This window comes from Acanthochromis polyacanthus, chromosome 8, assembly GCF_021347895.1.
Source record: "Acanthochromis polyacanthus isolate Apoly-LR-REF ecotype Palm Island chromosome 8, KAUST_Apoly_ChrSc, whole genome shotgun sequence".
Lineage (NCBI taxonomy): Eukaryota > Metazoa > Chordata > Actinopteri > Pomacentridae > Acanthochromis > Acanthochromis polyacanthus.
The window spans coordinates 32014073-32029960 of NC_067120.1; the positions used below are offsets into that span (position 1 = coordinate 32014073).

Sequence of the window (15888 nt, forward strand, 5' to 3'; positions counted from 1 at the left end):
GGACTATTCTAAAGTGGCCTTCTATGAGCCCAGATCTGAATCCCATTGAACATATGTGGAAGGAGCTGAAACTTGCCATTTGGAGAAGACACCCATCAAACCTGAGACAACTGGAGCTGTTTGCTCATGAGGAGTGGGCCAAAATACCTGTTGACAGCTGCAGAACGCTCATTGACAAATACAGAAATCGTTTAATTGCAGTGATTGCCTCAAAAGGTTGTGCAACAAAATATTAAGTTATGGGTACCATCATTTTTGTCCAGCCCTATTTCATTAGTTTGTTTTTTTAAATAATTATGTTAATCAACAATTCAAAAGTGATGGCTGATTTTGATTATTTAATTTTCAATAAATTTTTATTTATTGTTACTTTTGTGAGTTTCAAGTGATTTCAGTGAGAATTGTGGGTTTTTCCTTCTTTAACTGAGGGGTACCAACAATTTTGTCCACGTGTGTATGTTATGTGAGATGTGAGGCTATGTGTGGTGTCAGGCATGACGCATTTTCTTTGAATTCCTGCAAGCATGCATGTCCTTAACATCTGCGTACAGTGGATCAGCAGCATGCTGAATGCACACAAATGAACATCTGGCAACGTACTATTGTAGTGACTTGACACAGGGAAAATACCATGTGAGATATGAGACTGAGTGACTTGAAGCTTGATGCATTTCCTTTGAATCTGCAAGCATGCAACCTACATGAACTAACACAAAGCGAGGGCTCAATTATATGTAGTCATCACAGATTATGTAGTATTTGAATTTTCATGGCCTTTGAGCAATACTGATGGCATTCAGTCAATAAGAAATGTTAATATAATGCAGAGGATGAGCGGAAGCAATATGTTGTGTAGCTTAGGGGTCCACTAACCTGGCAATAGCCAGATTAATAATTGTGTAGTACTTTAGTACTCCACAATATCAATCTGGGACCGCTCCATGTAAATCCGTTCGGAGGAAAGAGGCACGGATTGGACAATGCAACAGTATGTCCCGCCTCTGACAGGTTTGTTTTTAGCCAATGGCGGGATCTTCACAACGAGCAGAGCCAATTGGTAGATTAAACTCTTACCAAAACCCGTAGGTAAAAAAAGCACAAACATCTTTACCATCCAGAAATGCGCAAAGCGCCTCTCGGAAACTGACTTAATAGCAGCATCTACACGATCGTTGTCCTCCGTTGCCATGTTTGTTTTGATCTACTGGCGCTTGGTGTCGTCTTCACACCCGGATATCCCGCCCCACACACGAATACTGCTGCGTGATTGGCCCGAACCAACTTGGTTCTGTACGAACAGTGAATGCGGGAGCGGAGCAAGATGGTTTCTTGAGAGATTTGTGAACTCACAAATATCGCGAGAAATCAACTTGCTGGCAAGGTTAGGGGTCCACAGCAGTGGCATGGGATGTAAAGTAGACAAACCAAGGCCTGGATGGGGCCTTCACAGAGTCTGTGTTCCACAGAGGCTCATCTCCACTTGCATTGGTTAACAGGCATCAACTCATTGAAGAAACAGAACAGAAAGCACATGAACTCTGGCATTGAAGATCAGAGCACCCTCTACACAAGGAGGACTGTTCTAAGATCCATGGAACTCAAGGCACCTGTTGCTCTGTCATTAGCTCAGTTTTGGTTGAAGGTTTAGGATGAGCTGAAACTTGTGTTCACTGGTCAGAGTCACAGGATTACCTCAACTCTGTTGCTGTTCATACCATAGAAATTATTTCATCTCATTAAATCTGGCAGCAACTTTGTTTAAGTAAGGTTTGAATTCAGTATCTACTGTCAGTGTTCTGTATTGTGACAGTTTTTACTCTGACAACAAAACCTGGTTTATCTGAAATGTTATTCTTGTTTTGACACAGTAATCAAGTCCTGTTTAGAAGACAGTTCTGTTGGAGATACATTTGATTTATAAAAATGTATTGGTTAGTATATCACTCAGGGGTCAAAGGAAAGGATTTGAACCCAGGACCTCTCACACGCTAAGCAAGAATCATACCCCTAGACCAAAAACCCACATGTACAGCTATTCACATCTGCATTTTTGTGTGGAAAGACCTGGGGCCTCATTTATAAAACATTGCATAGGATCCATACTAAAGTTTGCGTACGCTGAAAATCCGAAATGGGCGTATGCCCTTCGCCTCTGATTTATAAAACTGTGCATAAGCACAGCTGCACACAATTTCCCTATTATAATCACACACCAGCTTTAAGATTGCGCAGGTGGATCCACCTCACATCCCGCCCACAACACACCCACATTTTACCATGAATGGTCAACGCAAAGTAACTCATGAATGTATCTGTATGTAAATAAGCTGCTGGGATCCACGGCATTTTACGCAGCGCTGGCCTACAGTCTTTTCCCTACGCTGAGCGTGGTTGTGGTGTGACGCATGTGGGCCTGCGTGCCTGTACAGGGCTGATTAATGGTTGGACGCTCATCCCATTCGGCCGCATATGGATAAATAAACAAAATAATTTACTTTTTTTTGCCTTTTTACTGTGATAGTTGCAGTGAAGAGTGACAGAAAATGGGGAGAAGACATCCATAAAAGGGCCACGGGCAGGAATTAAACCCGGGCTGCTGTTTCGGAGGTCAGTCTCTGCAAATGGGTCACCTGCATAACCCGATGAGCTATACGGGCACTGGGTGCTTGGTAAACAAAACTATTTAATGAAGACCAGCGCACCGGCCCAGATGTGGACCGGCCCTTCGGTCAAACGACCGAATGAAATAACATTCAATCCCCCTGTTAATATATGAATCTAGTTCTGCAAATACAGTCGTAGGTCAAATGGCGCACTATATGAACATCTACAACAATGAGGGTTTATGATTATCCGGCTCTACAAGTCTAATATGTGATGACAATAAAGGTTTGAGATCAATCTGGTTTCAATTCACCACCCTCCGGCACTGCCGTTCCCTCTGTCTCCAAAATGTGCTTAAGCAAGCATCAAAGTTGGCGCACCGGTGCGCACATTCTCACGCCAAGTTTGTTTTTAAATCACAACGTACACAGCGTACGCCACTTTCTACGCAAAGGTTGTGATTTACGCCACTTTCTAGCCCTGTTTTGTGCGTAAGCAAGCATCGAGCATCAAGGTTGGCGCACCGTGGGCACATTCTCACGGCAAGTTTGTTTTTATAAATCACAACCTTTGCGTAGAAAGTGGCGTACGCCACTTTCTAGCCCTGTTTTGTGTGTACGCAAGCGTTATAAATGAGGCCCCTGCAATTTAAGTGTCCAAAGTGGTGATGTGGTGACTTGGGGCTCCACATTTGATCTGATCCAACAGCACCCTCTGGTGAGGGATTTTATGGATTCACCTTGCTGTGCATTATAACACTGAATCCTAGAAAGTTCGGCCCCAGAGTCATTTACACATCCTGAAAATACACTGCTCAAAAAAAATTAAAGGAACACTTTTTAATCTAAGTATAGCATCAAATCAGTGAAACATGTGGGATACTGATCTGGTCAAGTAAGTAACTGAGGGGCTTTTTAGTCAGTTTCAGCTGCTTTGGTGTTCATAAAATTAACAACAGATGCACTAGAGGGGTAACAATGAGACAACCCCCAAAACAGGAATGAGTTTACAGGTGAAGACCACTGACATCTTTTTCCTTCCTAATGTTTTCTGACTGTTTTTCACTAGTTTTGCATTTGGCTAGAGTCAGAGTCACTTCTGGTAGCATGAGGTGATACCTGGACCCTACAGAGGTTCCACAGACAGTCCAACTCCTCCAGGATGGCACATCAATGCGTGCCATTGCCAGAAGGTTTGCTGTGTCTCCCAGCACATTGTCCAGCACATTGTCAAGCACATGGAGGAGATTCCAGGAGACAGGCAGTTAGTCTGGGAGAGCTTGACAGGGCTGTTGAAGGTCCTCAACCGATCAGCAGGACAGGTATCTGCTCCTTTGTGCAAGGAGGACCAGGATGAGCACTGCAATAGCTCTACAAAATGACCTCCAGCAGACCACTGGTGTGAATGTCTCTGACCAAACAATCAGAAAGTGATGTAATGAGAGTGGTCTGAGGGCCCAGCGTCCTCTAGTGTCCGCTGTGCTCGCTGACTGGCACCGTGGAGCTCGGCTGGCATTTGCCATAGAACACAGGAATTTGCAAGTCCACCACTGGTGCCCTGTGCTTTTCACTGATGAGAGCAGGTTCACCCTGAGCCCAGTGAAAGGCATGAAAGGGTCTGGAGAAGCCGTGGAGAACGTTATGCTGCCTGTAACATTGTTCAGTATGACTGGTTTGGTGGTGGGTCAGTGATGGTGTGGGGAGGCATATCCATGGAGGGACGCACAGACCTCTACAGGCTGGACAACGGCACTCTGACTGCCTTTATGTATCAGGATGAAATCCTTTGACCCATTGTCAGACCCTACATTGGTGCAGTGGTCCTGGATTCCTTCTGGTGCACGACAATGCCCAGTCTTATGTGGTAAGAGAACTCATGCAGTTCCTGAGATGAAGGAACTGATACCATTAGCTGGCCCCCATGCTCACCTGACCTGAATCCAATAGAACACCTTTGGAACATTATTTTTTGTTCCATCCAACACTATCAGGTTGCTCCTCAGACTGTCCAGGAGCTCAGCAATGCCCTGGTTCAGTTCTGGGAGGAGATACCCCAATACACCATCTGTCGTCTCATTCAGAGCTTGTCCCGGCATCATCAGTCATGCATACAAGCACATGGAGGCCATACAAACTACTGAATACCATTTTGAGTTGCTGCCAAGGAATTTCAGCAAGATGGACTAGACTGCCACATCAGTTTTTCACTTTGATTTTGGGGTGTCTTGAATTTAGCCCTCCTGAGGGGTTGATAATTTTCATTCCCATCAAACAATGTGGCATTTTTCATTCCTAACACATTATCCAGTCCATATCAATGCTAAGATCCAGTTTGTTTTTCCCCCGTATTGAAATATGATGTATTTTCAAAGTGTTCCTTTAATTTTTTTAGCAGTGTATATACATTGTGTTTGTCCAGGATTTAAATGTGGGACATTTGGCAACTTATGTGTTGTTTTGTAAATGTGCATTGCCGTGGCCCAGCCCTGCTGGTCTTCCCTAATCTTACTGACAAGATCCATATTGATTTCAACCTTTTAATATCCCAATTCAAGTATTTAACATTTTTGTTTTTGGGGTGTATTCATCCTGTTCCCAGGAACGTAAGAATTCAAATAATCATTTTATTATTTCTTATCAGATTATTCTTATTATTCTGAGTTCTTGAACTCAGTATTTGATTTGTGCATGCAAAATTTAACATCTATTATTTTTGATACCATTCAGGGTATATTCTTCCATATTAGGGCTTTTTTGTCCCTTATCTCTGGGGTCAAATGCTGGACTCATCCAGGATTTGAACCTATAATCTTCTATACCCAAAGCAAGAATCATACGAGTCAAACAAATGACAACATATCACAAAACCAAATTATATAAGTAAGCTGGGAGGCTCCATAAGAACACAAATATCCATCTAGCGAGTTATTGGTGTCAGTTGAGGGCATTCATACCATATCTGATGACCTTTCACCCTGTAGCATAAAAGCAGGGCTCGTCCGGGATTTGAACCCGGGACCTCTCGCACCCAAAGCGAGAATCATACCCCTAGACCAACGAGCCGGTGCTTACTGTATGAGTGACATTCACGTTTTGTACAACCAGTCTATAAATCAACTGGACAGACGTGATGTGGCAGGGTGGAGGCCTGGACTCAATTCACTGAACAACACCTACTAGTGGCCATATGGGGAAACACATTCTAAATGTAACACATACACATCGTAATCATAAAAATAAATACAATTACTGTCTTATATCTAAAGCTACAGCTATGTATTCGTGCACGCATTATTTGTAAGGCTTTTTTTTTTTTAGCTCTTATGTTTATCTAAGTGCTAATTTGTGGCAGTAGCTTTAGAATATGTTCTTTATTCATTACTCAATCTATTATTAATAGTAAAATCGTAACATAAAGGCTGCTTGCACATATCCACACCGAAAATATCAATTTCGCTACAAATAAAGCCGACGGAATTAACTGAAAGCCTTGCGCGTGTACACTTCCCTTTGTTTCTATTTTTTTATTTTCTGGTAGGACTAATTGTTTGCAATTATGCCAGATTGAATTATGCCAGACACACATCGCGCTACGTGACTATTTTTTTCTGTTTTTTTGTAACATATATATATAAAATATTATACTATACTGTAAATGAATCCGCTTCCTACGAGTAGCCGTGAGGATCAAAGACTTTTTTTTCGTAGTGCGCATGTGCAAGTTAGCTTCGTAGCTAGCAGTAGCACCCTGCAAATTTGGGGCTTGTAACTACATTTTGAGGATGGCAACAGAAGCGAAACGAGCCAAGGTTACGTTGTTTTTAGCATTTAACCGACACACATAGTTTATATTAATTTAGCTCTTTGAAAGTGTGTTTATCATGCCTACAGTAGCGACACTATACAACGTGGGTAACGTTAGCTGCTACTTGTGCACGTTGTGTTTACTGTGCAGATGGTATGGTAACATTAGCTCAGTTTCAGCTGCTTTATTAAAACCAGTTATGTGGTTATTGGGTTTCCAGCTGTTTTTTTATTGCATTTATATTCTTAAAACAGTCCTAAAACATCACTGACTGTTCTCATCAGAGTTCATGTTAGCTTGTGTTGTCATTTTTAGATCACACCTTCATTGATTGGAATAACAGCATGCGTTATTAAAACAGCTGACTCAACACACTCCATTGTAGGATGATTGTAAACCTTTCAGGCCGTCGAATCAGTCTGACAAACCCAAATACTTGGTAACTTAGCAATAATAGAAGAAAGGGCTATTGCAATTGTAAACATGTGGCTACATAGGGGCAGTAAATGATCTATAGTACTGGACAACCCATACATGATCATATTAGTAATGTTATTTTCTGTGTAATGGTGTTGCTGACAGGTGGTTGATGGTGCAGAGCTGAGCCCCCTGCAGAACTTTCTACAGTGGTGTGACAGAGTGGGTCTGGTACTGAGCAGTAAGGTATATTACATCATGCACTTAGTACTTAACACAGCTGGCAAGTTTGCAGTAGAGGTTCACTGACATGTTTGTTTTTTGGCTGATACTGATGCAATACAATTATTGTTATTAATCAAGTAGAACAATAACTAACGGATGCATTTGCAGTAAATTAAACTGTCATATTGTTGAAATGCTTTTATTTGTGCCTTTACACGTGCTTACTTAAACATTTTCAACATTTGTCATTCATTTTTGATTACTATTAAACATAACATGTAACCAGTCAGGTGGTGCTGTGGGTGGGACTTATTACAGACCAAGAATGGTGACACATTTAGGTAGTGGCAGGTGGCTGCCTCGGAGGTACAATAGCACATTCACTAATAAATGTATTTATTCTGCTGTCGGTTAAAGAAAATAATGATTTTGATAATCAGGAAAACCATTGTCTGTTGATTCTTTGTATTCAGCCATTATTTGTTGAAAAAGTGAGTCTTAGGGGCTGTCTGTTTGGTAGGTCCATTATCTGTTATTATGGTGCTGCTTATTTTTTGTCTGTAGAGCAGTAACAGTTACGAAATTGGTTCATAAACATGTAATTAATCATCAACTTTTCTGACAGTTGATTAGAATTTTTTAAAACTAAAAAAGTCTAAATTCTATCTGCCAAACACATAAAATCAAATATTTTCTGATCTCTTTACTTTTCTATGACAGTATTCTGTATGTTTGGGCTGTGGACAAAACCAAAAATTCTAGGACGTCATCCTTGGTTTCAACATTTTTCAATATTTTTACTATTCCTTCCTACTATGCTTTTTTTGTCCAACTAATTAATTGAATAACAATTACTTTATTAATCCCTGAGGGCAAAATGCTTCTGTTACAGCATTTGCGAAATTGTGTTCGCTAATGGTGTTGAAAGGCAAATTAATGATTAGAAAACCCTTGTGCAGTTATGTCAGCACATGAATAGACGTGTGAATTTTCATAGAAAACATGAAATTGCCTGGGTGACCCCAAACATTTGAAGGGTGGTGTATATAGATAAACATAGGTCCTAAAAATATAAACATAAATAGAAAAAGTATAAGCACAAAATTTAAAATCTGCATTTTCTAAAAAATAAAATGTCAGTGTACAGTGTAATAACTCATATGTTATTACACAAAATTGAGAAAATAGTCATGATATTGGCGGGTAGTTTTAGTCTGGATGTTTCTTGCAGGTGTGTGTGAGTAAAGAGGGGACTGTGGCTGAATATGGGATGCTGGCTACAGATGATATAGAAGAAGGAGAAGTTTTATTCACCATCCCCAGACCAGCTCTTCTTCACCAGGGAACAACTAAGGTTTCTGCCTTGTTGGAAAAGGGTGAGAGTTCAGATTACAACTATAGCTGCCTGTCTTACACCTTTCTTTCTAACTTTTTTACTTCCTCCTTTTGCCCTCTCAGAGAAATCCTCTTTGGAGAGCTCCTCAGGCTGGGTTCCTCTGCTGCTGGCTCTGCTGTATGAGTACACGTCCTCCCAGTCCCACTGGAAACCCTACCTGTCACTGTGGACCGATTTCAAGACGCTCGACCATCCCATGTTCTGGTGAGAAGCCGTTTACATCCCCCATCCCAGAGATCACCAAACAGCATTCTTTAGAGCAGAGGTGTCAAACATGCAGCCCGTGGTCCAAAACCAGCCCGCCAGAGGGTCCAGTCCGGCTCACGGGACGACTTTTTTGTTAAGTGTAAAGATTACAGAGAAGACATTGGTGAATGATCTGTATTTAGATACCTGAAAGATACACAAAGCGCTTTAGATGATACGTCACATTCACCCATTCATACACACACTGATGGCAGAAGCTAACCACAACCCATCAGGGGTTCGGTGTCTTGCTCAGGGACACCTCGACATGAGCTCTCCAGACCAAGGATCAAACCAGCAATCCTCCGGTTGCAAGACAGCCACTCTACCCACTGAGCCATGCCGCCACATTAACTGCAGGTTTTAAATTTGTAAAAACATAAATTTCAAATAATTTCTAGACCATGACAAATTGTTTTCATCATAAAGTAAAATTCTCGATTGCTCATTGTTCTGTTGTCATTTTGTGTCTCATTTTTGTAATATTTTGTCCTGTTTTTTGTCTGACTTTTGTCGTTTGTCTCGTGTTGTCGTCATTTTGTGTGTTTTGTCATATTTTTGTCATCTTGTGTTTCGCTTTTTTCATTGTTTTGTGTCTACTTTTTGTCGTTCCGTTTCTCGCTTTTGTCATTTTTTGGTCTCGTTTGCACCATTTGTATAATTTTTTGTCTTGTTTCTGTCGTCGGTATATTTTTATGTCACTTTGTAACTTTTTTGTCTCTTTCGTTTTGTTCTGTGTCATTTATCTCGTTTTTTGTCGTTTTGTGTCTCATTTTTGTAATATTTTGTCTTGTTTTTGTTATTTTCTATCTTTTTTGTTGTTTTTTTTGTCTGACTTGTGTCATTTTGGTCATGTCGTAAATTTATGTATTATTCAGTTCCAGACACTTGACACTGAATGCTTTGTGCCTTTGTAGATCCTCTGTGATCTGTAAGTTGTAATGTGTAAATGATAAACTAAGACATAATGTTGCTGATATTGAACTTATTTTTCTTAAGAAATTTCAGGCTGTTCATAATGTTTTGTAAAGAAAAAAAATCCTTGAATGTGAACACTGGAACATTGGACTTTTTGCACTACAAGGAAAGATTTGGAATTGTCATTATTTTTAGGTTATTATGCTGTGATTTTAGTGGTCCACTTGAGATCAAATTGGGCTGAACTAAAATGGGTTTGACACCCCTGCTTTAGAGTAATATTTTCTCCTTCCATTCAGGTCTAAAGAGGAGAGAGACAGTCTGCTGAGGGGAACAGGAGTCCCAGAGGCGGTGGACACAGACTTGGCTAACATTGAGCGGGAATATACAGACGTGGTCCTGCCTTTCATGATCAAGCATTCTGACCTGTGGAACCCAAACACACACACACTGGAGCTCTACACAAAGCTGGTGGCCTTCATCATGGCCTACAGGTTAGCACATATGGACACAAGTACTGTCATTTTAAATTCTTGCCTGTCACGTCAGTTTAAACCTCTGCTCTGTTTCCCTTCCTCTCTTTAGTTTTCAGGAGCCGCAGGAAGAGGAAGACGATGATGAAGATGAGGAAGAGGAGAAAGCCCCCAACCCTCCGATGATGGTTCCCATGGCCGACATGCTCAACCACGTGTCCAATCACAACGCCAACCTGGAGTTCACGCCGGTGAGCAGACACATCTGCTTTAATAGCAATGAGAAAGACATGATGGAGCTTTTTGCAGAAACGTAACATTTTAGAGCCAAACTGTGAATTAACATGCGGATCAACACCTCCAAGTCCGAGGCCTTGGTTCTTTGCCGGAAACCAGTGGACTGCTCCCTCCGGGCTGGGGGGGAGTTGCTTCCCCAAGCGAAGGAGTTCAAGTATCTCGGGATCTTGTTCACGAGTGATGGGAAAACGGAGCGAGAAATGGACAGGCGGACTGGTGCGGCGTCAGCACTAATGTGATCGTTGTATCGAACCGTCGTGGTGAAGAGGGAGCTTACCAGTCCGTCTACGTTCCAACCCTCACCTCTGGTCATGAGCTCTGGGTAGTGACCGAAAGTACAAGATCGCGGATACAAGTGGCTGAATTGAGCCTTCTCTGCAGGGTTGCTGGGCTCAGCCTTAGAGATAGGGTGAGAAGCTCAGACATCCGGAGGGAGCTTGGAGTAGAGCCGCTGCTCCTTCACATCGGAAGGACCGAGTTGAGGTGGTTTGGACATCTAATTCGGATGCCTCAGGGGAGACTTCCTTTGGAGGTTTTCCGAACACGTCCGCCTGGGAAGAGACCCCGGGGCAGACCCAGAACTCGCTGGAAAGAATATGTATCTCATCTGGCCTGGGAACGCCTCGGGAAGGCGTTGCTGGGAGGAGGGACGTCTGGACCTGCTTCGCCTGCTGCCGCTTAGGGCTGGATCGAATAGCAAATTTTTATTTATTTTTTTTTTCAATTTCTGAGCTCCGGATATTTGGCCCCAAGTAATGACGAGTATTTAAATATTCGGATAGTCCAACAAGGAGAGGTGGAGGTAGGAGAAGACGACTGAGGAGAAGACGGAGGGATGAGCCAAATATTTGGATCATTTGTATAATTTTTTCCACTTTTATGTCATTTTGTAACTTTTTTTGTGTCATGTTTTGTCTGTTTTGTTTTGTGTCATTTGTCTCATTTTTTATCGTTTTGTCCTGTTTTTGTTGTTTTCTGTCTTTTTTTTGTTGTTGTTTCCCTGTTTTTTCGGGGGTCGGGATCTGAATATCTCTGCAACCCGACCTTAGATAAGCACAAGAAAATAGATGGATGGATGTGAATTAACATCTATTCCGGGAGTGAATTTTATTTAATTTGCCTATTTTTTTTTTGTTTTAAATTTGGCCTCCTTGTGTTCTTTGTATAGGACAGTTTGAAGATGGTTTGCGTGCGGCCCATTCCTAAAGGCGACGAGGTGTTCAACACGTACGGACAGATGGCCAACTGGCAGCTGCTTCACATGTACGGCTTCACCGAGCCGTATCCGAGCAACAGCAATGACACCGCTGACATCCCCGCCGCCAATCTCTACAGAGTCGCCACACAAGGTGATTGACAGTGTGACAGATTCCTCACATATGTTCAGACACGACCAAAGAGTGTCTAAATAAGAAACAAGAATAGCTGGTTGGATTTAAGCTTCTGTGTTCGGAGGTTAACTATGTCTGCCATGTGTGTGGACGTCAAGGTTGTGGCCATAGCGCCTCAAAAATGGATCGCATGCCAGAGCTGCAGTTACATAAACTGTCCCAACTTTCTGCTCCCAGCAAAGATTGTTGATTAATCTCCTACTTTTAATCATCTGGTGCACAGGATCTAAGTTGTAGGTTTTCCACTGGTCTTATATTACACACAGCTGTTTTTGTCCTTGCATTATCTATGTGTTACAGATTTCAAAATCAAATGTTCTACCTAAACAACTCCCCCAACTGTATTTTGAGGGGGTACTGCTGCCCTGGGATAAAAAAAAAAAAAATCAGGGCTCGTCCGGGATTTGAACCCGGGACCTCTCGCACCCAAAGCGAGAATCATACCCCTAGACCAACGAGCCAACACATCTGAGCCAAGTGACACTCCTATTTTGTACAAGTAGACAGTCTGGTGATGTGGCAGGGAGGAGGCCCAGAGTGTGTTGGCTAATCAGCACCTGCTAGTGGCCATCCGGGGAAAAACACCCAAAACTCAAGGCAAAAACATTCAATCAACAATTGTCATACTGTATGTTTAACCAGAAGTGTTAAACATACGGTCTGTGGGCCAAAACCGGCCGGCCAGAGCATCCAATCCTGCAAAGGGTAAAAATTACACAGAAGACATGAACTGCAAATTGTAAAACTGTACATTTTATATAATTTCTTTATCTTGGCAAGTTGTTTATACACTGATACACTGTGATCTGTAAGCTGCAATTTGTAAATGATCAACTGAGGCATAATATTTTTAAAACTGCACTTATTTTTCTAATGAAATTTCAGGTTGTTCATGCTTGGTAAACAAAGAGTTCATTAAATGTGACTATTTTCAAAATGTACATGATAGCCTTAAAAAGAATGGGAACATTTTTTCTAAGTTGATATTTATAGGTTGTTAAGCTGTGGTTTTACTGATACGGCCCACTTGAGATTAAATTGGGCTGTATGAGGCCCCTGTGTTAAACCAAAGATTTGTAGTTGTACAAACATTACTTGTAGTGTTTGTGCTAATCCACTCATCTGAGGCAGCTACTTTAGAAAGTTAATTGTTGGTATCTTGATGGGCAAGTACAGTACTCTACTGTTTAAAAGTTTGTGGTCACGCAGACAATTTTACATTTTCCATGAAAGCTCACACTGTTATTCACATGCTAACATAATTGCACAAAGGTTTTCTAATCAGCAATTAGCCTTTCCATACCATTAGCTAACACAATGTAGCATTAGAACACAGGAGTGATGGTTGCTAGAAATGTTCCTCTGCACCCCTATGGAGATATTCCAGTAAAAATTTCCAGCTAGAATAGTCATTTACCACATTAACAATGTCTAGACTGTATTTCTGATTCATTTAATGTCATCTTCATTGAGAACAAAGCTCATTTTCTTTCAAAAATAAGGGCATTCTAAGTGACCCCAAACTTTTTAACAGTAGTGTATATGCTGGTGGTTTCTAGCAGAATGATGATTTGATGCAGCACAGTGACACATATCTAGTAAATCAACTAGATTACACTGAAGACCTTCAGCTCACTGCTATCCCGGTTTCCTATTAATTAATGAACATAAACACAGACTCCTGTTCACTAATGAGACATAACACACTAATAAGTTACCTGCATGGAACTCCAGCTCTGTGTTTTTAGCCAGCATTGCTCTAGTAACTGAAATTACTCAAAAATTGTCATTTGTGCATCGGAGTTTAGCAATTCATTTATATCTTATAAATTGGAATATGGAGAGTGTGATACCCAAATTGCAGGAGCTGCAATTTTTTTGATAAAAACAAAACATGTCATAACATGCTGATATAAATGAAGCACTGTGGCGCGACAGATTTTTATATTCCTTATTTTTAAAGTTGATGAGATCCAAGAGCGCAACCTTGTCCGATTTTTGGGGGGGTTTTGTGGATGATATTTTCAGAAATTGCCCTATAATTCCTCTGCTTTCCTTCTCATCCTTGCAGGTATCCAGTCTGATCTGGACCGGCAGCTGAGGGAGGAGCAGTGGGAGATGGTGTGTGAGATGCTGCCGGAGAAAGCAGCCTTTGTGTTCGGCAAACAGGGCTGCCTCACAGACACAGAGCTGCACACTGCACTCAAGGTGACAGACAACAGGGTGTTTGCTTCTATCCTAAAGAGAAAGACAATACAGTTAGAGATTTATGATGATTGGCTGCTAATATGAAACTGTGTCTCAGGTGCTGTGCATGTCAGCCGAAGAGTTCTCAGAGTTCAAAGAAAACGAAGGCTGGGAGGAAGATGAGGACGACGAGAAGATCTCCCAGGCTTTCTCCAACGACGGTCTTCCTGAATTAAAGCCTTCATGGAAAAGGTTGATTCATGAGACGGCACGTCTGACTCTGAGATCATACGGAGATGGAGAGGAGAAGCTGGGGGAAAATGCGGTGGACGGCGACCGAGCGCTGATGGAGGATAAAGCAGCACTTGCAGGTCTGAGCTGCAGGCAGCAGAGGGCGCTGCAGGTTCGCTATGGACAGAAGAGAATCCTGCAGAGACTGATGGAGCTCACAAAGTCATGAGTCCAACTGTGACAAGGAGGGAGATCAGTTTGTTAATCATTAATCGTCTTTTTCACAACACGCAATCAATAAATATTTTTCTTGAAGATGGGTGTTTGTTTTGTAGTGCTGTTGCTGATATTTAGTGTTGACTTTAAACAGGTTTTTGTCATTAACTGACTGTACATGACAATGGGTACAAGTATGATAAACTAAGTATCCATGTGCAGAATAGAAAACACCCAGAGCCCAAGCAAGCAAACAAACTGAGGTCACGACATATTTGCCTTCAAACTTGAACACAACTGTACAAAGCTAAACTAGCAATTAAAACAGCTTTACAGTTGAACTGAAACAGTTTTAACCCATTGATGTGCAGCGTGGGTCAGGAGATACCCATTTTCCATTGGATTTGTGTCATTTTTGACCCATGTAGTGCATCAAAGGGTTATGACAGATTCTGAAGAGACACAGCAGCCTCCTTCAGTGTTTCAGTGCCTGCACCTCCTAATGCAGAGTAGTAGGGAAACAAAGTCCATATTGTTTACATTTACATGTCAATAATGATCATGTTGGGATCTACTAGAATGTGTTTACATGCTTTAATGTTCAAAACATATCTCATACTGTACATTGCTGCAGCACCTCTCCTGTTAAAATGCTCAATCTGCTCCAAGAGGTCAAAAGAATGTTAATTTGGTTACATGTTATAGTCCTAAATCTTTGAGTACAGAAAGACACCGGGATTTTTTAATGATGACGTGTCTGCTGGCTTCCCTGACTTGTATTGTAGCTCCTCCAAGCGAGGATGGAAACCTGAAGCTGCAAAATTAGACGCCTTACACAAGCTGTATCACCTGTGAAATCCTCCAACAAATCCCCATGTAGGTACAGCATTTATACATCACAACTGACTAAAACATAGGATGCCCCTGTGTCCCCTCATGTTGGGCTCCTTTCCTCTCCAACGGTACATTTTGGAAACTGGAAGATCCTCCAAGATGGTGGATGGGAAGTGACTTTTAGGTGAGAGGATGTGAGGAAGCATAAGTTACCTGAACAGAAGTGACTCCAGTGAAGGAATAATGTTCATTGCAAACAAGCTGCTAGAAAAATTAAGGAAGTACATTGTGGACTGAGGCATTTCAGGCAGGTAAGGAGCAGTGATTTCTGTGGGAGAATAAATCCCTTTAGTGTGGATCCTGCAGATCTTTAACATGCACAAAAAACATACAAAACCCAAATAACACATCTAATATGAACTCTTAAGTCATGTTAAAAATTAACTAGTAACAGTTTTCATCCAATAACCTCAAATTGTTTCAAAACTGTAGCCACCTTTTTAGCCATTTATCATTTTTGAGTTGCTGCAGGTCATAACATAATTCTAATAAAAACACATTGTAGATTTCCTTTGGCGTACAAGTACCACCTGTACCTAGAGTCAGGAAAACTAATACTGAATGTTTTACTGATATCTGACCACCACTG

The 15888-nt window shown here is 41.5% G+C and overlaps 1 protein-coding gene and 2 non-coding genes across 4 annotated transcripts in view; 1 reads left to right on the forward strand and 2 right to left on the reverse strand.

Annotated features, from left to right (window-relative positions):
- setd6 (SET domain containing 6, protein lysine methyltransferase) overlaps nt 1–14504 on the forward strand; it is a 16536-nt gene extending 2032 nt beyond the window's left edge. The window contains exons 1-9 of one of the 2 annotated variants that reach the window (XM_022206172.2): nt 6253–6412; nt 6991–7071; nt 8282–8426; nt 8509–8650; nt 9910–10104; nt 10196–10334; nt 11549–11729; nt 13843–13979; nt 14077–14504. In XM_022206172.2, coding sequence (XP_022061864.1) covers nt 6386–6412; nt 6991–7071; nt 8282–8426; nt 8509–8650; nt 9910–10104; nt 10196–10334; nt 11549–11729; nt 13843–13979; nt 14077–14418 — 1389 coding nt within the window. In that variant the 5' untranslated portion in view covers nt 6253–6385 and the 3' untranslated portion in view covers nt 14419–14504. Of the gene's footprint in view, nt 1–6252; nt 6413–6990; nt 7072–8281; nt 8427–8508; nt 8651–9909; nt 10105–10195; nt 10335–11548; nt 11730–13842; nt 13980–14076 lie in introns of those variants that run through there. The other variant, XM_022206173.2, reaches the window with a different exon arrangement.
- On the reverse strand, nt 5595–5666 carry trnap-ugg (transfer RNA proline (anticodon UGG)). Its single transcript has one exon. It is a non-coding gene; the product is annotated as a tRNA-Pro (tRNA).
- trnap-ugg (transfer RNA proline (anticodon UGG)) lies at nt 12161–12232 on the reverse strand. The gene has a single exon. It is a non-coding gene; the product is annotated as a tRNA-Pro (tRNA).
- Nucleotides 14505–15888: the final 1384 nt, after the last annotated feature.